This window comes from Antechinus flavipes, chromosome 6 (genome assembly GCF_016432865.1).
Source record: "Antechinus flavipes isolate AdamAnt ecotype Samford, QLD, Australia chromosome 6, AdamAnt_v2, whole genome shotgun sequence".
Taxonomy (NCBI): Eukaryota; Metazoa; Chordata; class Mammalia; order Dasyuromorphia; family Dasyuridae; genus Antechinus; species Antechinus flavipes.
The window spans coordinates 203,004,624-203,025,925 of NC_067403.1; the positions used below are offsets into that span (position 1 = coordinate 203,004,624).

At 34.3% G+C, this 21,302-nt stretch overlaps 1 protein-coding gene across 2 annotated transcripts in view; it reads right to left on the reverse strand.

Annotated features, from left to right (window-relative positions):
- Nucleotides 1–21,302, reverse strand: part of SPON1 (spondin 1) — a 368,982-nt gene that overhangs the window by 166,208 nt on the left and 181,472 nt on the right. For both annotated transcript variants that reach the window (XM_051966978.1, XM_051966977.1), the window contains exon 6: nucleotides 16,359–16,507. In XM_051966978.1, coding sequence (XP_051822938.1) covers nucleotides 16,359–16,507 — 149 coding nt within the window. The remainder of the gene's footprint in view (nucleotides 1–16,358; nucleotides 16,508–21,302) is intronic.

Consider the following 21,302-nt stretch of genomic DNA (forward strand, 5'->3'; position numbering starts at 1 on the left):
AATTTATAGCAAGTTTCTTTGATAAAGGTTTTATTCTCAAATTTCTGAATATAGAGCTGACTCAAATTTATAAAATAAGAATAATTCCCTAATTAATAGTCAAAGGACATAAATAGGAAGTTTTCAGAAGAAATCAGTTATTTATAACCACTACTAATTAGAGAATAGTAAATTAATATAAATCTCCCCATGAGAAATGACAAATGCTGAAGGGATTAGGAGAAAAGTAGGTACACTAATGAATTGTCGGTAGAGTAGTAAACTGGTCCAACCACTATGGAGAAGAATTTGGAACTATGCCCATAGAGCAATAAAATTGTGCAGACCCTTTAACCCAGAAATACCACTGTTAGGTTTTTTAACTCAAGAAATTAAAAAAATAAAAGGAAAAGAACCTATGTTACAAAAATATTCATAGTAACTTTTTTTTTAAATAATGGCAAAGAACTGGAAATTGAAGAGATATTTATCAATTCAGAAAAGCTGAAGAAATTGTGGCATATGATTGTGGTGTACAACTTTTCTATAAGAAATTATGAAGGAGATGATTTCAGGAAGCCAAGTAAGGAATCTATACTATGAATTGATGCAAAGTGAAGGGAGAAGAATCAGGAGATTGTTATGCACAGTAACAGTGATGATGTAATGATGCTCAACTGTGAAAGGCTTGACTACTCTGGTCAATGCAAGATTCAAGACAGTTCCAAAGGCCTGATGATGAAAAAAGGCCATCCATCACTAGAGAAACAACTGATGAACTCTGATTATAAAGTATAATTTTCTCATTTTATTTTTGTTGCTTTTAAAAAATACAACTGATACAGAATAAGTTTTGTATGATTTCACATGTATAATTGATATATTGCTTGGCTTCTCAGGAGTAGAAGGGAAGAAGAGAAATTAGAACTCAAAATATAAAAAAGAAAAGAATATTTAAAATAAATAAATAAATGATGAATTTTAAATTTAAAAAAATTGAGTTCCTAGTTCTCTCTTTTTCTTCCATGTCTCAGCCCTGCTTGAGAAGGCAATTAGTTTTATAGAGATTATACATATGAAGTAATGCAAAGCATATTTCCATATTAGCTATGTTACCAAAAAAAAAAAAAAAAGACCAAAAAAATTCATGGAAAATAAAGATTCAAACATGCTTCAATCTGTATTCAGAGATCCTCAGTTCTTTCTCTGGAAGCAGATAACATTTTTCATCATGAGTCCTTTGGAATTGTCTTTGCCTATTTTCCTGATCAGACTAGCTAACTCTTTCCTAGTTAATCACTATTACAATATTGCTATTATTGTGTACAATATTTTCCTGGTTCTGCTTACTTCACTTTATATGAGTTCATATATGTCTTCCCAAGATTATTCCAAAACCATTCTGCTCATCATTACTTATAGCACAATAAAACTCCATCATAATATATAATATACTACATATTATATATATAATATACTGCATATTATATATATAATATACTACAACTTGTTCAGCCATTCTCCAAAAAGAACGGCTATAAGTATTTTTCTCCAAATAGGTCTTTTCCCATTTTTTTAATATCTTTGGCCTAGTAGTGGTATTTCCAGGTCAAAGAGAATACATAGTTTTGTAGCATAGTTCCAAATTGTTCTCCAGAATGGTTATAATACTTCACACCTTCACGAACCATACATTAGTGACCCAGAAATTAAACTCTTGAATTTGGGAGCATGTCTGGTACTAATCTTTACACAAAAAAGCTATTCTCTAGGTTTCTGAATATATGTATGTACATATCCACGTTAAAATGTGCATTATACATATGTCTATACATATAAGTGTATATTTGTATGTTTGTAGCTATATCTATTTATATGTAGATAGATATTTCCAAATATATTCCTATCAGCCCTTCTAAAGCATATTCTCTAAATGATCATTTTTCCTATTACTCATATTCTAAACTGGGGCCTAAAAAGCTAGATCCCACACTCAGACTCATCATCTTAATCAGCTGTTCAGTTCTCAAATCCATTTTCATCTTCTAAAGCCTGGTCTTAAATGTTCAGAAGTGGTACAAGCATCATGACATCCCTTTGGTATTCAGTTTCTTACTCAGAACTTCATAATCACCAGGACTGCTTTCTCCATTGCCTGTAGCCATATCTTTTGAGCCCATGTGAATCACCAAAGTCAGTAGTTTGACAGATTTGGGGAGGTTTGCTGTCACAATTTAAGTACATGTCCTGATAAGAAAGAAGACCTTTGTCTTTCTGCTATTGAGTGAGCAAATAAGGCTTTAGTGACTCCTCAGCCGAGAGTCACAAAGCATGCTATTTGTTGCTTTTTCCTGTGAGCCTTCCTTACTGGGTGATATCCCAGCAGACAGCACCTATAAATCCACATGATTGCTCCCTGAAACTACTTTTCCTTTAGAAAATCCAGCTCCTTTCTGTAGTGGCAAGAAACTGGAAACGGAGTGGCAGCCCATCAGTTGGGGAATCACTGAATAAGTTATGGTATATGAATGTTATGGAATATTATTGTTTTATAAGAAACAATCAGCAGGAAGATTTCAGAAAAGCCTGAAGAGACTTAACATGAGCTGTGGCTAAGTAATGTGAGTAGAATCAAGAGAACATTATACACAGCAACAATAAGATAATGTGATGATCAACTCTGATGGATGTGACTCTTTTCACCAATGAGGTGATTCAGGCCACTTCCAATAGGCTTGTGATGGAGAAAGCCATCTGCAGCAGAGACAGAACCTGAATGTGAATCACAACATAGTCTTTTCATCTTTTGTTGTTATTTGCTTGCTTTTTTTTCTTTCTCATTTTTTTTCCTTTTTGATCTAATTTTTTCTTATGCAGCATGACAAATGTGGAAATATGTATAGAAGAATTGCACATGTTTAATATATATTGGATTACTTGCTACCTAAAGGAGGAGGTAGAGGAAAGAAAGGAGGAAACACCAGCACAATAGGTTTTGCAAAGGTGAATGTTGAAAATTATCTTTTAGAGAAAAAGAGATTCATAGATGTTTCCTAATTCCAAGTATTTAATAGTCATTTTCCCCCTTATGTCTTTGTATGATATATTTCACTTTCCAATATCTAGACACAGATCAGGATCTCTTATCAGATATTTTCCAGTTGTCCTTCTCTCCCCATCCTTTAAAATAATCTTAAATAATATTTCATTCCTACTAATAATCCCAATATTAGAGCACCATTATTTAATCTCTTTTACCTTCTCTTTCAGAATGGGAACCAAGCTGCACTTTAGATTTAGATGATAGTCATTTAGTTATGGCAGAATTTTTTAATGCATATGTGTGTGTATGTGCATTCATGACTAAGTTTTCTTGGCAGAGATACTGGAGTGATTTGCCATTTCTTTTTCCAGTTCATTTTACATACAAAGAAACTGAAATAAATAGTGTTAAGTGACTTGTCCAGAATCACACAGCTAATAAGTGTCTGGGGTCAGATTTAAAGTCAGGAAGATGATGACTCTAGGTCTGGCATATTATCCATTATGCCATTCTCCTGCAAAAGTTTTTTTTTTGCTGTCCATATTTGCTGAAATAAAATTCTAGATTCTTTTTCATTTTTCTATCAGTCATTCTCTTGGAAAAATGCCTCCAAAGATGTTCTTTATATTATTCATCCTTTCATGAGCTTTTTACTTTAGCATAAGTATCAAAAGATCACAGCCATACTTGGGATAGTCCATAACCTTTTGGAATCTCATCTCCACTTCCCAAGAACATTAAAAATATTGATCAGGAAAAAGTCAAACAGAAAAAAAAACAATTCTTCTAAAATATTTCTTAAAGCAATTCTTTATGATGCTGAGAAGTTGTGCTTGATACATTATTATAGAAGATAACCAAGTCATATGTGAGTTTCTGAGAGAAGGGCAGAAGACGGAAGATGGTATTTATGAATCTGACTGATGGTTTTTATCTTATGGAATTCCTTTTCTTCCTTATTTTGTGCACATTTTTATTTGATCCAGGGGAAGAAAGGCAAGGTGGAATTTCCCTACCTTGGTCAAATTCCCAAGCTTGGAAGAGTAGCAAGGGCCCAGAACTGGTAAGAAGACAAAGACAGGGAGGGCCGAGCCAAAAATGCAACTTCAAAGTCACTAAAGAGTAAAGAGTTGACTAGTTCTATGCCAACCCAACAAGCAATGGCAAGCAGAGACCTGCTCCTTAAATTTAACTTCTCCAAGAGAGGGCCAAGCACTTTCTACCATTCTCATTAATGTCAAAGTTGTTTTTGCAAATTGTTTTCTAGGGACATGAATAAAGGGTAGAATGATGATGGAAAAATGATTGGAGGGAAATATTTTTTATATTCTTCTAAAAAATCTTTGTCTGAATGTGCACCCAAGTGTGCAGAAAATGAGGGTGTATTTCCACACAGTATTAAGAGAACAGCACCGTATCAGGAGCAATCAGTGATTAGGTAGGATCAGATTCAATGACTACCATTTGGGAGAAGTCCTGCAGAGCTGGACATAAAATGACTTCTTAGTGAAGAAGAAATCTGTTTATTTCCAGTTCTCCTTTTTATGTGGATAGCTTAACTATTTAGTAGGAGTTCATTTTTAAGGCTTCACTTTCTCATTGTCTATTCTCTTTAACTTATTACATACAGATAAATTTAGGGATTTCTCCCTCCAAAAATAGAATTTTTCACCCGGAAAATATTTACTTTACTTTCAAATGGATTTCACTCAGTTTTTTCACCCATCTACCCACCCATCCATTCATTTGCGAAATAGCCATTGAGCATTTGAGCACAAGGCTCCTTTGTATTCACAACCATTAATCCAAATTTATAGTAGAATGCACTAAGTGCTATCTAGATAAATGCTCAGGTTCTCTGATTTGTCCAATGGAATGTTATAACCATGGGGCTTTTGAAGTGACTCCAACAGGAAGCAGAGAAGAGGAGTTGGCCAATAATAGATCATAATAACGAACCTTTATATTAGGAGAGCACTTTCAACTCATATATATTCATCTTTTTATGTCCTTAATCAGTATTTGGGAACAGAATTAAGAATCAAAATTTTCATAGCATTGAAAGTAGAGCTTTAATGTTATGAAAGCTAGTCTGGAGCAGGATTTGTTAAGGATATGAAGTGGGGGACAGGAGGGACAGGATTTGTTTAAAGAACTGGTGGAGACTAAAAAGAAATCAAGCAAAGGAGACCTTTTATTCTTTATAAAATCGAAGTCACAATCACAGACAAAAGAGTGATGATGGGAAAGAAGGATAGAATTAGGATAGGTATGGGGACAGGATGGGGTGGGGGAAACTGCTGAGTTGACAAAGATGCCAAGTCTTACTAATTTAAAGGAATAGTGCAGTATGGGCTGTTCTGAATGATCAATTTTTAAGTTGCATTTTATGACTTTCAAAGCACATACTCATCATGCTGTTAACAGTCTTTCCAAGCATAGGTCTTGGCAGGCCTGCTTTCAGGAAAAGATAGAATACCATTGTAATTAGCTGCAACCTTGGGCATACAGAACATTTATATGCTCAAATCCCAACCCTTTGTTCTCCTAAGGGAGATGATCAGTCCCTTCCTTGATCTTATTTTATAGTTCATTGCTTTATAAATTTTTTCCTCAGCCCAGCCCAAGCTGGACTCATCTTCTCAATGAGTAACTGCAAATGATGGAAGTTTTACTTGATTTACAAAGATAGACTTTCGAGTCTAAAGAATTAGATAATGTCCAATATTATACTCACTGGAGAAACATGAAGGAAGAGAAAAGATTATGTGCAAATAAGGAAAAGCCTCTCATTTTCAGAGAGGTCTTCTTTCATTCATGATCCCTTTTCCATGATGGGCTCATTCCTTTAGAAGGTCAAGGTTCCTTTCAGATGGAGCCATAAATAACTATAGCTGTATTTCTGTTGTAATGGGATGTAGAAAAATATTAACAAAGAGTCTGCACTGCCAGACTCTGGACTTCTATAATCAAATCCTTTAAGTAAATGCATCTTCTTTATTTTATTTTTTTATTTTTATTTATTTTTAGTCTTTTTTATTTATTTTTAATATTTTATTTTATTTTATAATAACTTTATATTGACAGAATCCATGCTAGGGTAATTTTTTTTTTACAACATTATCCCTTGCACTCGCTTCTGTTCCGATTTTTTCCCTCCCTCCCTCCACCCCCTCCCCTAGATGGCCAGCAGTCCTATATATGTTAGATATGTTCATGCATCTTCTTTAAAAATGAATCCTCCTAAAATGTGAGGGTTGGAATTGGAATATGGGGTTTCTCCCAGTTCTAAATTTCTGAACCTATGAAGATGTCATTGACCAGAATGCTATTTTGTAGAGCCAAACTAGTTTCCAAGAATACAATTCTTCCAAAACTCAGACACATTAGTTTTCAAATACAAGCAATCATTTCCTCTTTGCAGAGAAAAAATAGGAAAACCATTTTCACTCTGCATCTAAAATCATGGGAAGGGATCCCAAATCCCATCACTCTTTTTATTTTATTTTTTGAAGAAGGGCCTGTGGTTGCCAAATGCTCTGTCTTTCGACTTGCTGAATTCTCTGTCTTGAGGGTTACTTTTATTGCTTAAGTATTTCTTGACTAGCCATTCAGCTATTCATCCATTCAGCTACTCAATGGATATTTCCTGAATACTGATTATAAGGCATGTTCCTCTGGGAGACAAAGAAGTCTAAGAACTATTTTGAAAGATATGTTATAGACACAAATAATTACAATATAAATCAATCCTGGGATATGTGACACATGAATGGTATCTGCAAAGTTTTATAAAGAACAGAGGCAGATGGGAAAACTGACCTAACTTACTTATAGGTAAGTGATGGGGGCATGCATCAGGGCTAAGTAAAATTTGATCTAGGGTTTAATGAGCATGTTAGATTGGGTAGGCAATGTTGCAGCCCAGCTCATCAGCTTCTAGGTTTTAGAGAGCACGCAATGTCACTCAGAGATGTATGAATGAATACAACTGCTTTAATAATGGCAAGAAAAAAGGGATATAGAAGTATTCACATCACATTTACCATGTAGCCACCTGCCATGCATCAGGATGCTTGAATTTGGATTTCTGAATAGACTTCTGCAACTGGCAAACTAAACAGTATTTGTGAGCCCAAGATCAAAATCAAGTTAGACTAGTTAACCCATCCCATTATAGACCTACAAAAGAAGAGGTCCCTAAAAGTAATAGCAATGATTGACTACTAATTAGTAGCATGCCCTTTTCCTAATTTCATAATAGTAATTTATTTAGTGCATGTAAGATGTCTAAGAAAAGAGTTAGAAAAGAAAAAACAACACTTCAATCATCATCCCAAACAAAATCTATTGATCTTTTCTTGATAAGTCTTGCATATGAATAAATCAGTATGTGGCTTAACTATATTTCCCTTTTAACTTTGAGACTTAATGTGAAAATCCTAGAAATGTGAAAATTCTAGAAAAGAAGGCTCAAGAAAATGCAAAAACAAAGACCCTGATTTAGAAATACACAATGAGTAACAAGAAGTGAATACAACTATGAACACAAAGCATTGGATTCAAGGAGAGAAGTAGTACCGATTAGTAGAGAAAGCTTCACATTCTATGGCAAGATATTTTGATTTCCAGCTCTATTGCTTAGTTACTATGTCATCCTGGGCAAGTAATTTAATTTTTTGGGTCTCATTTTATTTATCTTTAAAATGGAGATAATAATTATATTGTGTATACGTACCAGACTGCATTAAGGAAAGCATTTTATAAAGTTAAAGTATTATGTAAATGTGAATTATCAGGATGTGATGATAACAACGGATAATGACAAAGAGTATAAAAGAAGAGGTAACATTACCTATAGACTGAAGAGATATTAGGGTCAAAGTATAGGGGTCCTTGAATATTGAGGTCCAATTATAATAAAGACATAAATTTAATCAAAATTCAAATGATCCAAATGAGATAAAATTCAGCTATGTCAAACTCCATACTATAACATGCTCTCCATTCCTGTGGATTCTTTCTTTCCTCTATGGTCAGGTTTAGAAACATGGAAGCTACTGTAGCTTAGTAAAAAGAGCCCTGAATAAATCATCAAGATATCTGTTCTGAACTCAACTGTGCCACTTTAATACTTGTTTGATCTTAAGTAAATCACTAACAGTTTCTGGGTCACACTTTCTCCATTTGAAGAAAAGAGGAAGTTACACTAGATGGGTTCCATGATCTGTTTCAGCTCTAATGGTCCATTATTTCACATTGAAAAGAAACTAACTAAATTTCTGTCTGGGATATATGACATGAGTTCTTAACCTGGGGTCTACAAAATTTAAAAATATACATATTTATAATTCATATTTTATATATTTAACAACATCATTCTGCATTAAAACTTTCATAATACATATATACATATGCATATATATGTACAGCCATATGTGTGTTTATTTATCTATGCTTAATTGTAACATTCTTGGGAGGAAGAGAAAAATAAAGTATAAAGTACATAGCAGAGAACAAAAGAAAACCTACAAGGAAGCAAAGTTCTGAACACAATATGTAGCATTTATTATATAGGCTTTCTTGAAATGGAAATTTATTGCTTTATATTTTGATCCTTCCTTATGTTCTGCTTTATATATAACAATTTTTTCTTATTTTGTATTAAGTTTAAATTCATCCATTCAGCTATTCAAAGGATATTTCCTGAACACTGATTATAAAGCATGGTCCTTTGGGGAGACAAAAAGATCTAAGAACTATTTTGGAAGATAGAGTATAGACAGAAATAATTTTTAAAAATCATTCTGAGAGGAAATTCATAATCTTCATCAGGCTACCAGAGGGACTCATGTCACACACAAAGGTGAAAAGCCACTGGTCTAGGAAGACAAACTCCTATCCCTACATGTGAAAGAGCTATTTTATACTTTAAAGATTGCCAAAAGTGAGTTACTGAGGTGATATAAAGGTTGGCTTTAGTCACAAAAGTGATTTTTTTTCTTAGCATTTCCAAAGCCTCCACCTCGCCCAGCTTCTTTAATAACACAGAGCTGACACTTCTATTGAACGTTTCCTTCAGTTAAGTGGCCTTTACAATACTTGTGTGGATAACCTGTTTTCCTGTTTTAATGGGTAGGATCAGATTGGGCAAAAGTCAAATTTTCGATTCTAATTCAGCTGGAATAATAACAGAGGCAGCAAAGGGATAGCAGGAGCAACTCAATTTGCATTTGTTATGTGCCAATATTACCTGTGAGGCATTGAGAGATAAAACATGAAGGTAGGAGGCGGGAAGAGAGAAAGGCAGAAAAAGAAAAAAAAGAGAGGAGAGAGACATACAGAAACAAAATGTGTGTTGTGTCTGTATGGGGGGGGGAAGAGAAGAAGAGAGGGAGGGAGAAAGGGAAGGAGAAACACGGAGACAGATGGGGGAGGAGAAATGGGGTGAGAGAGAGAGGAGGGGGGAAAGGAGAAAAAGAGAGGGAGAGAGGTAGGGAGAGGGGAAGACAGGGAAGGAGAGAGGAATAGAAACAGAGAGAAAAGTGGTCTTTCTCTTTCAAGTGTAAGTTGGAGCTGATGAGATTCCTTCCAGCTCATATTCTTGTATTCACTTTATCTTTTTTTAATTTTGGTTTTATTGTCTTCAGCTAAAAGACTGTCAAAAAACTCACAGAGTTGTGAGTAGGTTCAACATGACCCTCAGAGTAAATTACTTCATTAAGGATAAGTTTATAAGCAAGAAAAAATATTTTTAAAATTTCCGAACTAATACAATGAAAGAATTTGGACCAATATACTTTCATTCTCATTGAGTATTAGTGTTGAGAAAGCTTTCATCTCTGATTTTCAGTGCAGCCAAAGGCAAACAGAAAGACTCAAAGTTTGGTCTATTTATCTGTGCCAAAGAATCAGTCAACTTCTTTTTCTGGGATTGAACTTGATTGAATGTTAGTTGGAATTATCCTAAAACACTTTTGGCATAGATCCGAATACACAGAATAAAATTAAAAAAAAATAACAGGACTTACTTTCCAATTCAGGGACACTACAAACACATAACTAGAAGATGCAATGTTGTCACATATCTGCCTTCTGCATTTTAAAAATTTGGTTTACAAGACTGTAATCTTATATCTTCCTGTTGTATACATGCTATTTTAAAAGGAAGTTCTGTGCTCTCCAATGTGATTTGTTTAATTTTATGACCAATAGATAAATCAACACATCAAAATTTTGGTGTGGCTTGGTTAATTTTGTAATCAATCATATCTTGACTAATAAGATCAGATATTGGGAAGTTAAAAAAAAATACTAAAAGAAGACTAAGACTAAGACTAAGAGATAGGAACAAATGAATGTTGCCAGATGTAGCTAGGAAGGGTGTGATTCCATTTAGCTCAATTAAACTAATATCCATTAAGTATATATCCTAAGCATAAGTCACTGTGCAAGACACTAAAATTAAGTATCTATATTCATTAAGTATCTATACTAATCACAAAGTACTGTTCTAGACACTGTGCACATAAAGGTGAAAAACATGATTTATTCCTGCCTTCAGGCATTATACAAGTCATGAGGATGAGACATTTACAAGGGTAAATATACTACAAGTTAGAAGGCATTAAATACATTAAATAAAGTTCAGCTCAAAATAGGCAAGAAATTTAGGGAAATAGGGTAGGAGACAGTGAAGAACCAAAGATTAATTCCTGATTTCAAACCTGAATGACACAGAGAATGGCATTAATTAGCAGAAAAATAGAATTAGGAGAGAGGTAAGATCATCATAGAATAGGGTTAGGGGAAGAATGAAAGTTTAATTTTTGATATTTATTTAAAGTGTTAGCAGATTTTCAGATGCTAGTAGCTTGAGATGCAAAGCTGAATCTTTGGGAAAACATTGAACTTCGGGAATTCTCTGAAAAGAAGTAATAATTAAATTAATGAGAATGGATGAGATTATCAAGAGGAAGAATATAGAGTGAAATTTTAAAAATACATAAACTTGGATAGAAAACATTATATCTTTATTTTCACTAGTGAATTGAAAATTCAGAGTTATTCATTTATTTAAGATATTAACCTGAAAAGGGATCCACAGGCATCAGCAACTTGCAAAAGGCTCATGTTGCAAAAAATGGTTAAAATCCACTGCCCTGGAAGGAGAAGGGAAGAAGGTCATCCAGGACAAAACTGTAGGGAAAACATGTATTTAAGAGGCTGAAAGTGGAAGAAGCACTTTCAAAGGGGAAGAAAGGAGCAATCAGAAAACAAAGGAGGAAAATAATTTTTAAAAATACAAGACCTTGAAAGAAAAGAAAAAGGAGGGCTTCAAGAAAGCAAAAAGTTATCAACAACATTAGATGCTTCTTTGGGTGCAAGAAAAATGGGGGCAGAAGAAAAAATAAGTTTTGCATTTGGGCACAAGGAAGTCATGAATGGCCTCTGAGAGAAATGGTAAAATAATATATTAAGAGAATTATTGAGTCAAGATAAGACATTAACAACATACCTTTGAAGTCAAAGATTTAGAAAGTCAGAAAATAAAGGTACATGTGTGAGAGACATAACTTTTGGCAAGAGAAGATGAGACCGAAAGTCCAGAAAGAAGAACATCACTTTGGTAAAGGCAAAGAGGTAAGTCACTTCTTTCTCTGGACTGGAGCGAAAGACAATAAGTGAGAATATTCAGTGAACTCCCAAAGTTCTCCATCTCACTCTCAACTGATTGACAACACTGCTCTTTTTTTTTATTATACAGTACTTAATATATGTTCTGGCTAATAAAAAGAGTATTTTCCTCTTCTTGACATGAGTAAATCAAATTTAGAACAAAACATCCTCTTTAGCGTTAATCAGGCAAACACATCTCACTCCTTTCTTCCATTTCTTGTGGGAGAGAAACCCAAAAGATCAACAGAGTCCATTATGTCTTATACCTTCCCTAAGGCAATGAATGACAGACCAGCAGATTAGAATGGTTCTTCTTCCTCCCATGAAACACAACAAATTGTTCTCAAGGTTAATGACTGACCAATTATGAATACAGCATGATTGTGTCTACTGCATATTATAAATTCCTGCAAAAAAGAATTTCTATTTCAGAAGTCCTATTGCCCCCACAGAGATACCCTTTTCCATGTACCATCTGATATTTCTCCCTGACTTGCCTTGTTACAATGTATAGAATAAAATCTTTTGCTGATTTATATTCTAAAGTATAATAAAAGAGGCTCTCTTTCCACTGTGTATGGGTCTTGTCTTCTCCAAACTGGTAGAATTTATATTTAAATTTAGGGGGAAAATGGATTTAGGAATGGAAAAGAAGATTAGGAAATCATCCCTTTAAAACACTGGCTTCATTTTGGGGGGAAATATAAATAGAAGAAAGTTCCCCAAAAAATAAATCAGAGGAAAATGGAAATTTATTGTTAACATATTTTGAATCCTCCTTCATGTTCTGCTGGACACATGACAATGTTTTGTTTTGTTTTCCTTTTCTGTTTTTCTTTTTCCATTTTGTATTTAGTTTTAAATAAATATTTAAAAGAGGATAAATCAATGGAAAACACATACATAAACTAAGTTGTTTTGAAAAGTCTGTCTTCAAACAGAAGGTATCTGAAATAACTCTACAAGACCTTATTACCAAATCCATTTTATTGCTAATGAGCAATAAAATTGTCCAAGGCAGTAACCATTAAAACTGTGGTATATAAAGTGTTTTATAAACCTTTAATATGGTATATAAATGTAAGCTAGTATTATAATTATTATTATATGCCAAAGATCATGCATATAATTTACATTTATTATAGAATTAAGAAAGAATGATAGATTTGATATTGGATTATTTGGAATTCCAGAAGTTATAAAATTTTACAATGGTAGAATAGCAGTGAGAACTTTTAAAGTTAAAAAAAACCTAAATTAGAAAGTAAAGCAGTTATCTGATATTACAAAACAGTGAATATGCAAATACAGGTTATCAATCATGTTAGCACCTATATTTGATTTCCCATTTATTCCATTCTTCCATGACTAACTCCTCACCTCTCCTTTTATTGTGGTCTAAAGGTCTGCAAGGAAACTGAGTGAAGAACATTCTCAAAATTCCCTTTAAGATTCCACAAATCCTAATCCAAATTAAATCAAAGGCTTCAATTCTTAAAATATCTTTTTAGTTACTTCATAGAAGATGGTCAATCACTTTTCAAAAGAATACAATATATCCTAATTTGTCCAAACGAAACAACAAAACCTTTGTGTCCTAAAAAATTCATATTTATCCAGAGGGATCATGTAAGGGAAATTTTCTAAGTTTTCCTAATTTGGTTAGAAATTGAGAACTTAACAGGAAAACCTTTAATGTGAATTTGCTTTAATGGGATAACTCTAAGAAGCAAAGGACTAGAGATGTCTATTCTCCTATGTCTACAGATGAACTCGTTTTAAGAAATTTTTAAATGATCAGATGAGTTTGGGCATGATTTCCATTCTTTTTTTAACCTGACACTAGAACAGTCTTTTTCAACCTTTGAAGGAATTTTATTTATTAAATTATAGAATACTAAACAAGAATTGTAAAATTATATTCTCTATAAAATCACAATAAAGGAAATTTTCTATTGACTTCAAGCCAGTATTAGCTATATTAAGAGGAGGTCTAACATTTTTTATAGTGAGCAATATTATTTTTCACAAAAATAGTGATAATTGAGTACTAAGGTTACAGATGGCAATTATGAAGATTGATCTTTCTCAGTAAAAAAAGTGAAAGCCAGACTTTGGGTATTTGAGGAGTGAGAGGGCAATTACTCTTTCTAGAAATTTAACAATTACGAGAAGATGAGCTGAGTCTTGAATGGGGAATGTAGGAGGCCTAAGTCAGAAGGGAAAGCATGTGGGGAAGGGAAGGAGCTGGAATCATATATAAAACCATCAAGGTAGTAGCCAGAATGCTACATATGGTACATAACACAAAGGCAAGTTTGGCTAGAATGTAAGAATGCATAAAGTGACGAATGTGAAATCAGTCTGGCCAGATAGGTAGGAGCCATATTATGAAGGATTTTCAATGGCAAACAAATGAGTCACCAGTCTACATTGGTGGGAGCAATTTCTGTACCTTATTTCCCTAAACCTATGAAATCACATATTAACTTACCTTAAAAATTTATACTGTGTAAAATGGAGATGAATCTATATCAACTATCTATTAATCATTATTATAATAGCTTGAAATGTGACTGAACCTAATTCTTTGCTACTATAGGATAATATAAGAGGGATAGCTCCTACCTGGGACAAATTTTCCTGCTCTGATGGTTTTCTTTATATAAATTCTCAAAGCTTAGATGCTTATAACCTCTTTTCTGGGATTTTCCGCCCTGAATTTTAGCATATAATTCTCTTAATATCTAAGAGCCTGAATCTAATTCTTATATATTACTAAACTTTCTGAGATGCTCCCTGACTTCCAGAGGTAAGGAGGTAAGGCATTTATGAACTCTATATTATTATGGTCTACCTCTTAAAAGAACAAAGCCTACTTGATCAAAAGGAGAGTCTTCACAGTAATAATTCTTGTTGTTTTACATGTAGAAGGGGAAGGAAGTGGGTAGTGACATTCCAGTAAAGATACCACTTCAGAATGGGATTCCAAAGACAGTTAAGACACTAAGGTCAATCCAGACAGTCCAGTTGACTAAAAAGACCAGAAAAACAGAAAAGACTCTACAGAATCTTGCTTATGTGTCTGCCCTGAGTTCCAATTAGTATATCAGAGTTTAACTCTTGAACTATGTTCAACTTGTCTGTTGTTTGTTGCCTCTGTGACCATGGGCAAAAAATGTGATCTCCCCAGGCTTCAGATGTAGAGAAGTGTGAGTAATACTCCATTCTGGGCACAAGAAATAACTTTTAAAAAGAGCATAGAGATGGAAGACATCAAGGGAAAGGATAAAAACAGAACAGGCTAACTGGAGCATTAAGTCCATAAAGGTAAGTATTGTGAAATAAGATTAGAGAAGTTAAGGTAATGTCAGACCTTGAAGGCCATTCAAAAAGGGCCTTAAAAATCATTAAAAGCAGCTAATATTTTATTCAGTCATTAGGAAGCCTCAAGAGCTATATATCCATGTACTCAATCTCTTATAAAGAATATTGAGATCAAGGCCCATGCATCCCTGTGGGAATTATAAATTTTTGACATAGCTAAGAAGGAAGAGCAGCCACAGAACCTTCTTCCCAATCATGGATATTCAATTTGGTCACTCAACACGAATAAGAGAATGGCTTCATCTCAGTTCATCTTCAAAGAGCTAGTTCAGGGGAAAAAAAAATCAAGATTCTAAGCCACTTATTTATACTAAGCACAAGTATATCTCATCAAATGATCCTTCTCTTTACCATACAACCTCTATGTTTTTTGCTTTCCATCTTTCTAATGCTAAATGTATCATGGACGATCTTCCACATTTTAAGATCTTCATCACTTTGTTGCAGGAAAATGGCCATATAATACACATACCAATTATGGCCTAATATTTCTTTCTTGATGCTAGATGGAAATTTATAATAACACAGTGGCTAAGATTTTAAAACATAAGGCACAAGAGTTGTCATCTTCTTTGTAATGACATTAGTTAAGTATTTGCCTACCTTGTTCTCCCCACAAAAAAAACCCTTATTTATCATTTTGCATTTTATTTCCTGACAGATTTTTTTGAAAAGGCTTGAAAATCATTTCCCAATCACCTCAAATTTCTAATAATATAATTCTAATAATAATTTAATTTCATTCTAATAATTTAAATTGTTATTTAATATAATGTGAATAAATATCTGTAATTTAACCTTAACTGGCTTTTAACTTACTCTCAACAAAATAGAAATGTCTGCAGTACAAATTTAGCAGGACGAAATTGGCTCTTCAAACCACTATTCTGTTTGCTAGGGATAAGAAGCCCCTGACTAGGTAAATTCATCAAATAACTTTTTAAAAAAATCTTATCAATACAAGTTGCTATTTTAGCTCTCAGAAATCACACTAAGACTTATCTACCCAAATTCTAACTAGACTGAGGTAGTTAGTAAAGTGTTCTTTTTTCTTCCCTCATTTTTCTAACCAATCTTAATCTTCTCCTCTATCTCCTCAAAAATCAATTGTTTTTCACATTTTATTAAGAGGAAATAGTTCCTGAAAATTTCAAGTCCCTGGAAAAGTCTATGTTTCAAAAAAAAAAAAAAAGCTTTCCCTTTATCCCTTTATCTCAATCATTCCACAATTTCTCATTTTTAACAGAATATCAACATTGTCATAACTTACCTGCTGCCGAATTTCTTCTTCCATTTTGACTGGAGAGCCCAATTCTGCAACTTGCTTAACTCCCTCACTAGCATAACCTCCATATTCCCACAGCACGTAGTTCTTGGAATGTGATCCACCAATAATTGCTGACCAATGGTTGGCCCGACCTAAAAAAAAAAGTTATGACTTAGTTATTATTGGTATAATTAATATACATACATAAAGTGATTCAAATTTGTCTGGGGGCACACTGATGATATACAAAATATATTTAATCTTTGCTGTTAAGAAATCCACACAAAACTGGTAAAAATAACAGTAACTTTGGTAGGAAAGGCCCAAAGCCAAACTTAAGAAAAATGAAGTAAAAAAAAGTGGTACTCCCCATATCTCTTTCTGTCACTTCTCTCTTCTCTTTTAGGCTCTGGATCAAAAGTTACAAAACACTTGGCTCAAACCCTGACTCTTCTCGTTACTATCTGAGTAACTGAGTCAATCTCCTAAACTTCTGGTTCCTCATCTCTTTATCTTTAAAACGAAGGCATTCGATGAAGGCAGGTAGGTGGTACAGTGAATAGAACACTGGGACTGAAATTAAGACTCAACTTCCTTGTAGTTGACTTAACAACTCAAATTTAAGTTCAACTACTTATTAGCTATGTGACCCTGGACAAGTTACTTAAACTTTTTCATCTGTAAAATGAGCTGGAGAAGAAAACAGCAAACAACACTAATATCTTTGCCAAGAAAATCCCAAATGGGATCAGAGATTTAGACACAAATGAAAAATGACCTAATGACAACAACATTGGACTTGATAGCTTCTGGGGTCCCATTTAAATTTATGTTCCTATAAACATCTTGCTTTCTGACTGCCCAGAGCCCTTAACTATAATGTCATCCTGAAATCCTGTCTTCCATGGCAGTTCTTCAGAATTTACAACTGTTCCTTCTCTTTTGTTTCTTTCAACCAAAAATTCTATTTCCTACTGGCAGCTGATCTTCACAGTGTTGATAAGAAAGCTCTGATTAAATTAATTCTTACTAAGGTAGAAATGACAAAGTCTTAAAGCAAGCCTTAGTAATATTTGACATTTACATTTTAGAAAAGGACAATGTTAATCATAAAGTCTTAAAAAATTCTTAGAGATTACCCAGTCTACATTAGACATTAATCCCCATTATGATATTTCATACAAGTGGTCATCCAGCTTTTCCTTGAAGACCACTAATAATAGGAAACACATTACTCCATTTTACTTTTGGACAACTTAAATTATTAGAACATTTTTCCTTATGGTGATCCAAATCTGCCTCTGAGGCTTTTACTCAATTTAATCCTAAATGTTTTCTCCTTCAAGATAAAAAATCCCAATTTCCTTCAACCAATCTTGAGCCAAATCTCTGGGCTGAATTACTTACCCCACTACTGCCCAGATGCTTGGCCTGTATCCTGACCACTCCCTGACCTCCAAGCCTGCCCTGCCCTTTACTCAGTAACAGCATTAATAAGTATTTATGAAGTGCCTTCTCTGGACCAGGCATTGCACTAACCCCTTGGGAGAAAAAGAAAAAGTAAGGCAACTTCTATCCCCCACAAATTTAAAAATTCTGACTCCCAATAGTCTAAACACTAATCTAGAACTTTGACATCCTCCCCCCTCACCACAATAAAAAGAAATTTACTTTAATAGTCTTTTTACAGAAATTCATATCTACAAATAAGGCTCATTAATTGGCTATATATGGGAAGGAAAAAAAACTCCAATAATTTTCATTATAATAGATCTCTCTAAATAATACACAGGCAAAAAAAAAAAAAGATAACCCAAAACGAACCTTAAAGTTTGCTATGTTTACCTTCTGTTCCTCTTAATTTTTATAGGTAGGAAGAGGTTAAATATTGCTAATATGAACTTTTTTGAAAATTTTAATGAAGTGCTTTTAAAGTCTATGAATGTTAGAGTTAAGCAGATATCATGTCTTCAAAGAGGAAAGTGTGGGCTACGTCTTCAGTTTGTAGTGACTGTTCCCACACTGTTCAGAGGTTTGAGATCAATGTCAAATAGAGATGTCTCCAGTTGTCTTTTGGTGACCAAGTTAGACATATTTGCTATCTCTAATTTTTCCTTTGGATCAGCCTGCCTTTGAGTCGGCAGAGATTTACTAAATGCTTACACTTAGTTCCTTTCTTTCTCTTTTGGCAAGTCAGGGCTTTCTCTCTCGGAAAGGAAAGGGACTGGAAAGGGCATGATGTTCTGCCTGACCTTCAAATTAAGGGTTTCATAGCATCCTTCAAAGCACTCAAAGAACATTCCAGGTCACAGAATACACGCTTCTGATCTGCCCTGAGTTTGCTTTTGTTTATTTCTGTATATTTTTTTTCCCTGAAAGGAATTCAAAACAAATCAAATATAAGTTTCACAACGAATCTGGCAAACATATGGAACCATTCAACTCATGTTAATTCTGAGTTAATGCTTATTGACTTGTTCTTTTGTAATACATGAAAAGAAATAAACAGAGTCTGATGGGTTTGGTCTTTACCAATGCTGAATCATCATAGACTTGGTTTCTCTTCTTGCTTCTTTCCCAGAGTCTGTGTCAAAGAACTTTAAAAGATTCTTCTGTCCTGAGTCTAGAAGGGCAAGACTCAGAAGCTTTCCTAGAAGCAGAGGGATTTGTTTTCTGTATCATATCATGTCAGAATATTTAAGAAAGCGAAGCATCGGACAGAGCAAAATATTTAAGTCCTGGTCCACAGTGTCTTTGTGCAAATGATTACATGATCCCAATGAGCATTATTTTGGGGCTGTAAATATCAGAATTGTAGCTAGTAATTCTGACTCTCAGGTAAGTAGCAGGAAAGGCTTCTTTAAATCAACTCTTTTAGATAAATCTGGTTGTGAGTTTGGAGCTTTGTATACACTCCTGGAGGCTGTTGCCCAGGAAGGGAAGCAGGAAAGGCTTACTGTAGGAAATAGCCTGATGGAGTTCAAGGAAACAGTGTTGTACAATGGGAAATGCATGTGCTCTGGCAAAGACCTGGATTCAAATATTGTCTCTGACACTTATGACCTGGGGAATCTTGGGAAAGCCACTGCCTTTCTTTGGGTCTCAATGTCTACAATTAGGGAAAGAAGAAGTCACATTAGGTGGATATTGAGATCACTTCCACCTCTAGATCGATGACTCTATGATTTGGAAGATTTTCTTTTTTTAGTAACGAGGGGCTAAACTCAGTTGTTCTTACTAACCAGGTACTAGGACAATAAACTTAGCTTACTACATCTCAGTACCCTGGGATGCACACTATCCTAATAACTGAATTTCTCCAAAGAAGGTATTTTGGGAGACAAAAATGTTCCAAGGGAAAGAGTATTGGTTTTGGAATCAAAGAAAGAAAATTGATGTCCTTACTCTGCCGCTTACTACTTTTGCCAATCAACAATAGACATTTAAGTGCTATGTGGTAAGCACTATACTAAATACTGGGGATACAAAAAGAGGCAAAACAGTCCCTGCCTTCAAAGAATTCATAATCTAATATATGAAGACTTGTCTGTCAAGTCTCTCTGGACTTTAGTTTCCCCATTTATAAAATAAGAGGGTAAAAGTAGATCTTCTCTGGTTCTAAATCTAAGATCCTTTCAAATCTTTTTTGTCTTGCTCTCATTATTTCTCCCTTCTGGAATAGTGTAGCAGAGTCTGAACCATTCTAGAACTAGCTGGGAATTAGGAAAGAAAAATTTGAGTTTCTTCTCCTACTTCTGCCCCTCCTCCCCCAAGGTATGTATTGCCTATTCTAGAAATATTACTGACTAATGCTAATTTGATCAAAAGTCGTGCTTTGGTTTTGAATAGGACACAAACCATTGTAAATGAATTTTGTTCTCAGCTAAGTCATAAACAGAATTAGCAAAGACTTCCCTGACAAGTAATATAAACCAAGTTTTGACAAGATAACCATAGAAAAATCTAGTATACTGCTCTCTGCCCTGATGTATTGACAGCACCTGGGCGGCTGTCAGTTGGTGATATTTCTGTTACAGCCAATACCAGCTCACACAGCTCCCCATTCGGTTCTCAGAAGCTACTGGTATGAATGTTAGAAGAGGGGAAAAAAAGCCAAAGCAGTCTTTTGGAAAGGTTTTAGATATGCTAATCACTGCTATTAGGAACTTATCATGCTTGGAATTTCCCACCTGTTCATATAGCTTGCAGATAATGAAGCATCCTGGCAAATGAGGAAATTTGGGGAAAACTGAGAAACGGGCCATTTAACTTAACAAAATGAACTTGGTCTTTTTTTTTTTTAACTATTTGGGGAGAGAAAGATGGAAGGGACGACCCTTCCTTTTTTATTTATACATGCATAAAGAACATGTCTGTTTGTCAGAGCCCCATGAAATGCTATTGGATGGTCTAGGTTTGTAGCTTCCAGAGGTTTGTAATCTGGAATGCAGAAATCAGAAATTTGGAGTAAAGGGACTATGAGGTCATACATTTAGAACTGTGAGGTTCAATTCCCTATCATACAAATGAGGAAACTGAGACTATTGAAAATGATATGAATTACCCATAACTACACAAGGTGTTAGTACTGGTGGGAGAATTTGAACCTGGGATCTTTGAATCTAGGGGCATAGCTCTTTCCTTTCCATTTTTATATCAGCTCTACAGTTTTTCTTGCTGTGATTGGTGGTAGGTGTTCATCAGAATCAGCACATGCAACTTGAAATGCATGTAGGTGATCCTATTTACTTCACATATGACCATGGAGCCATATAATCAACAATTCCATCAACGACCATTGAGCCTTTCCTGTATTGTGTACAATGACACTGCTGGATACTATTGGCTGCTTTCTGTTAGCTCTGTATAATCTGACTCTCTTATTTCTGGTTTTCTCACTCTTCTTCCCCATCCATGTCTTCTTATCAAAAGTCAACACATTTTCAA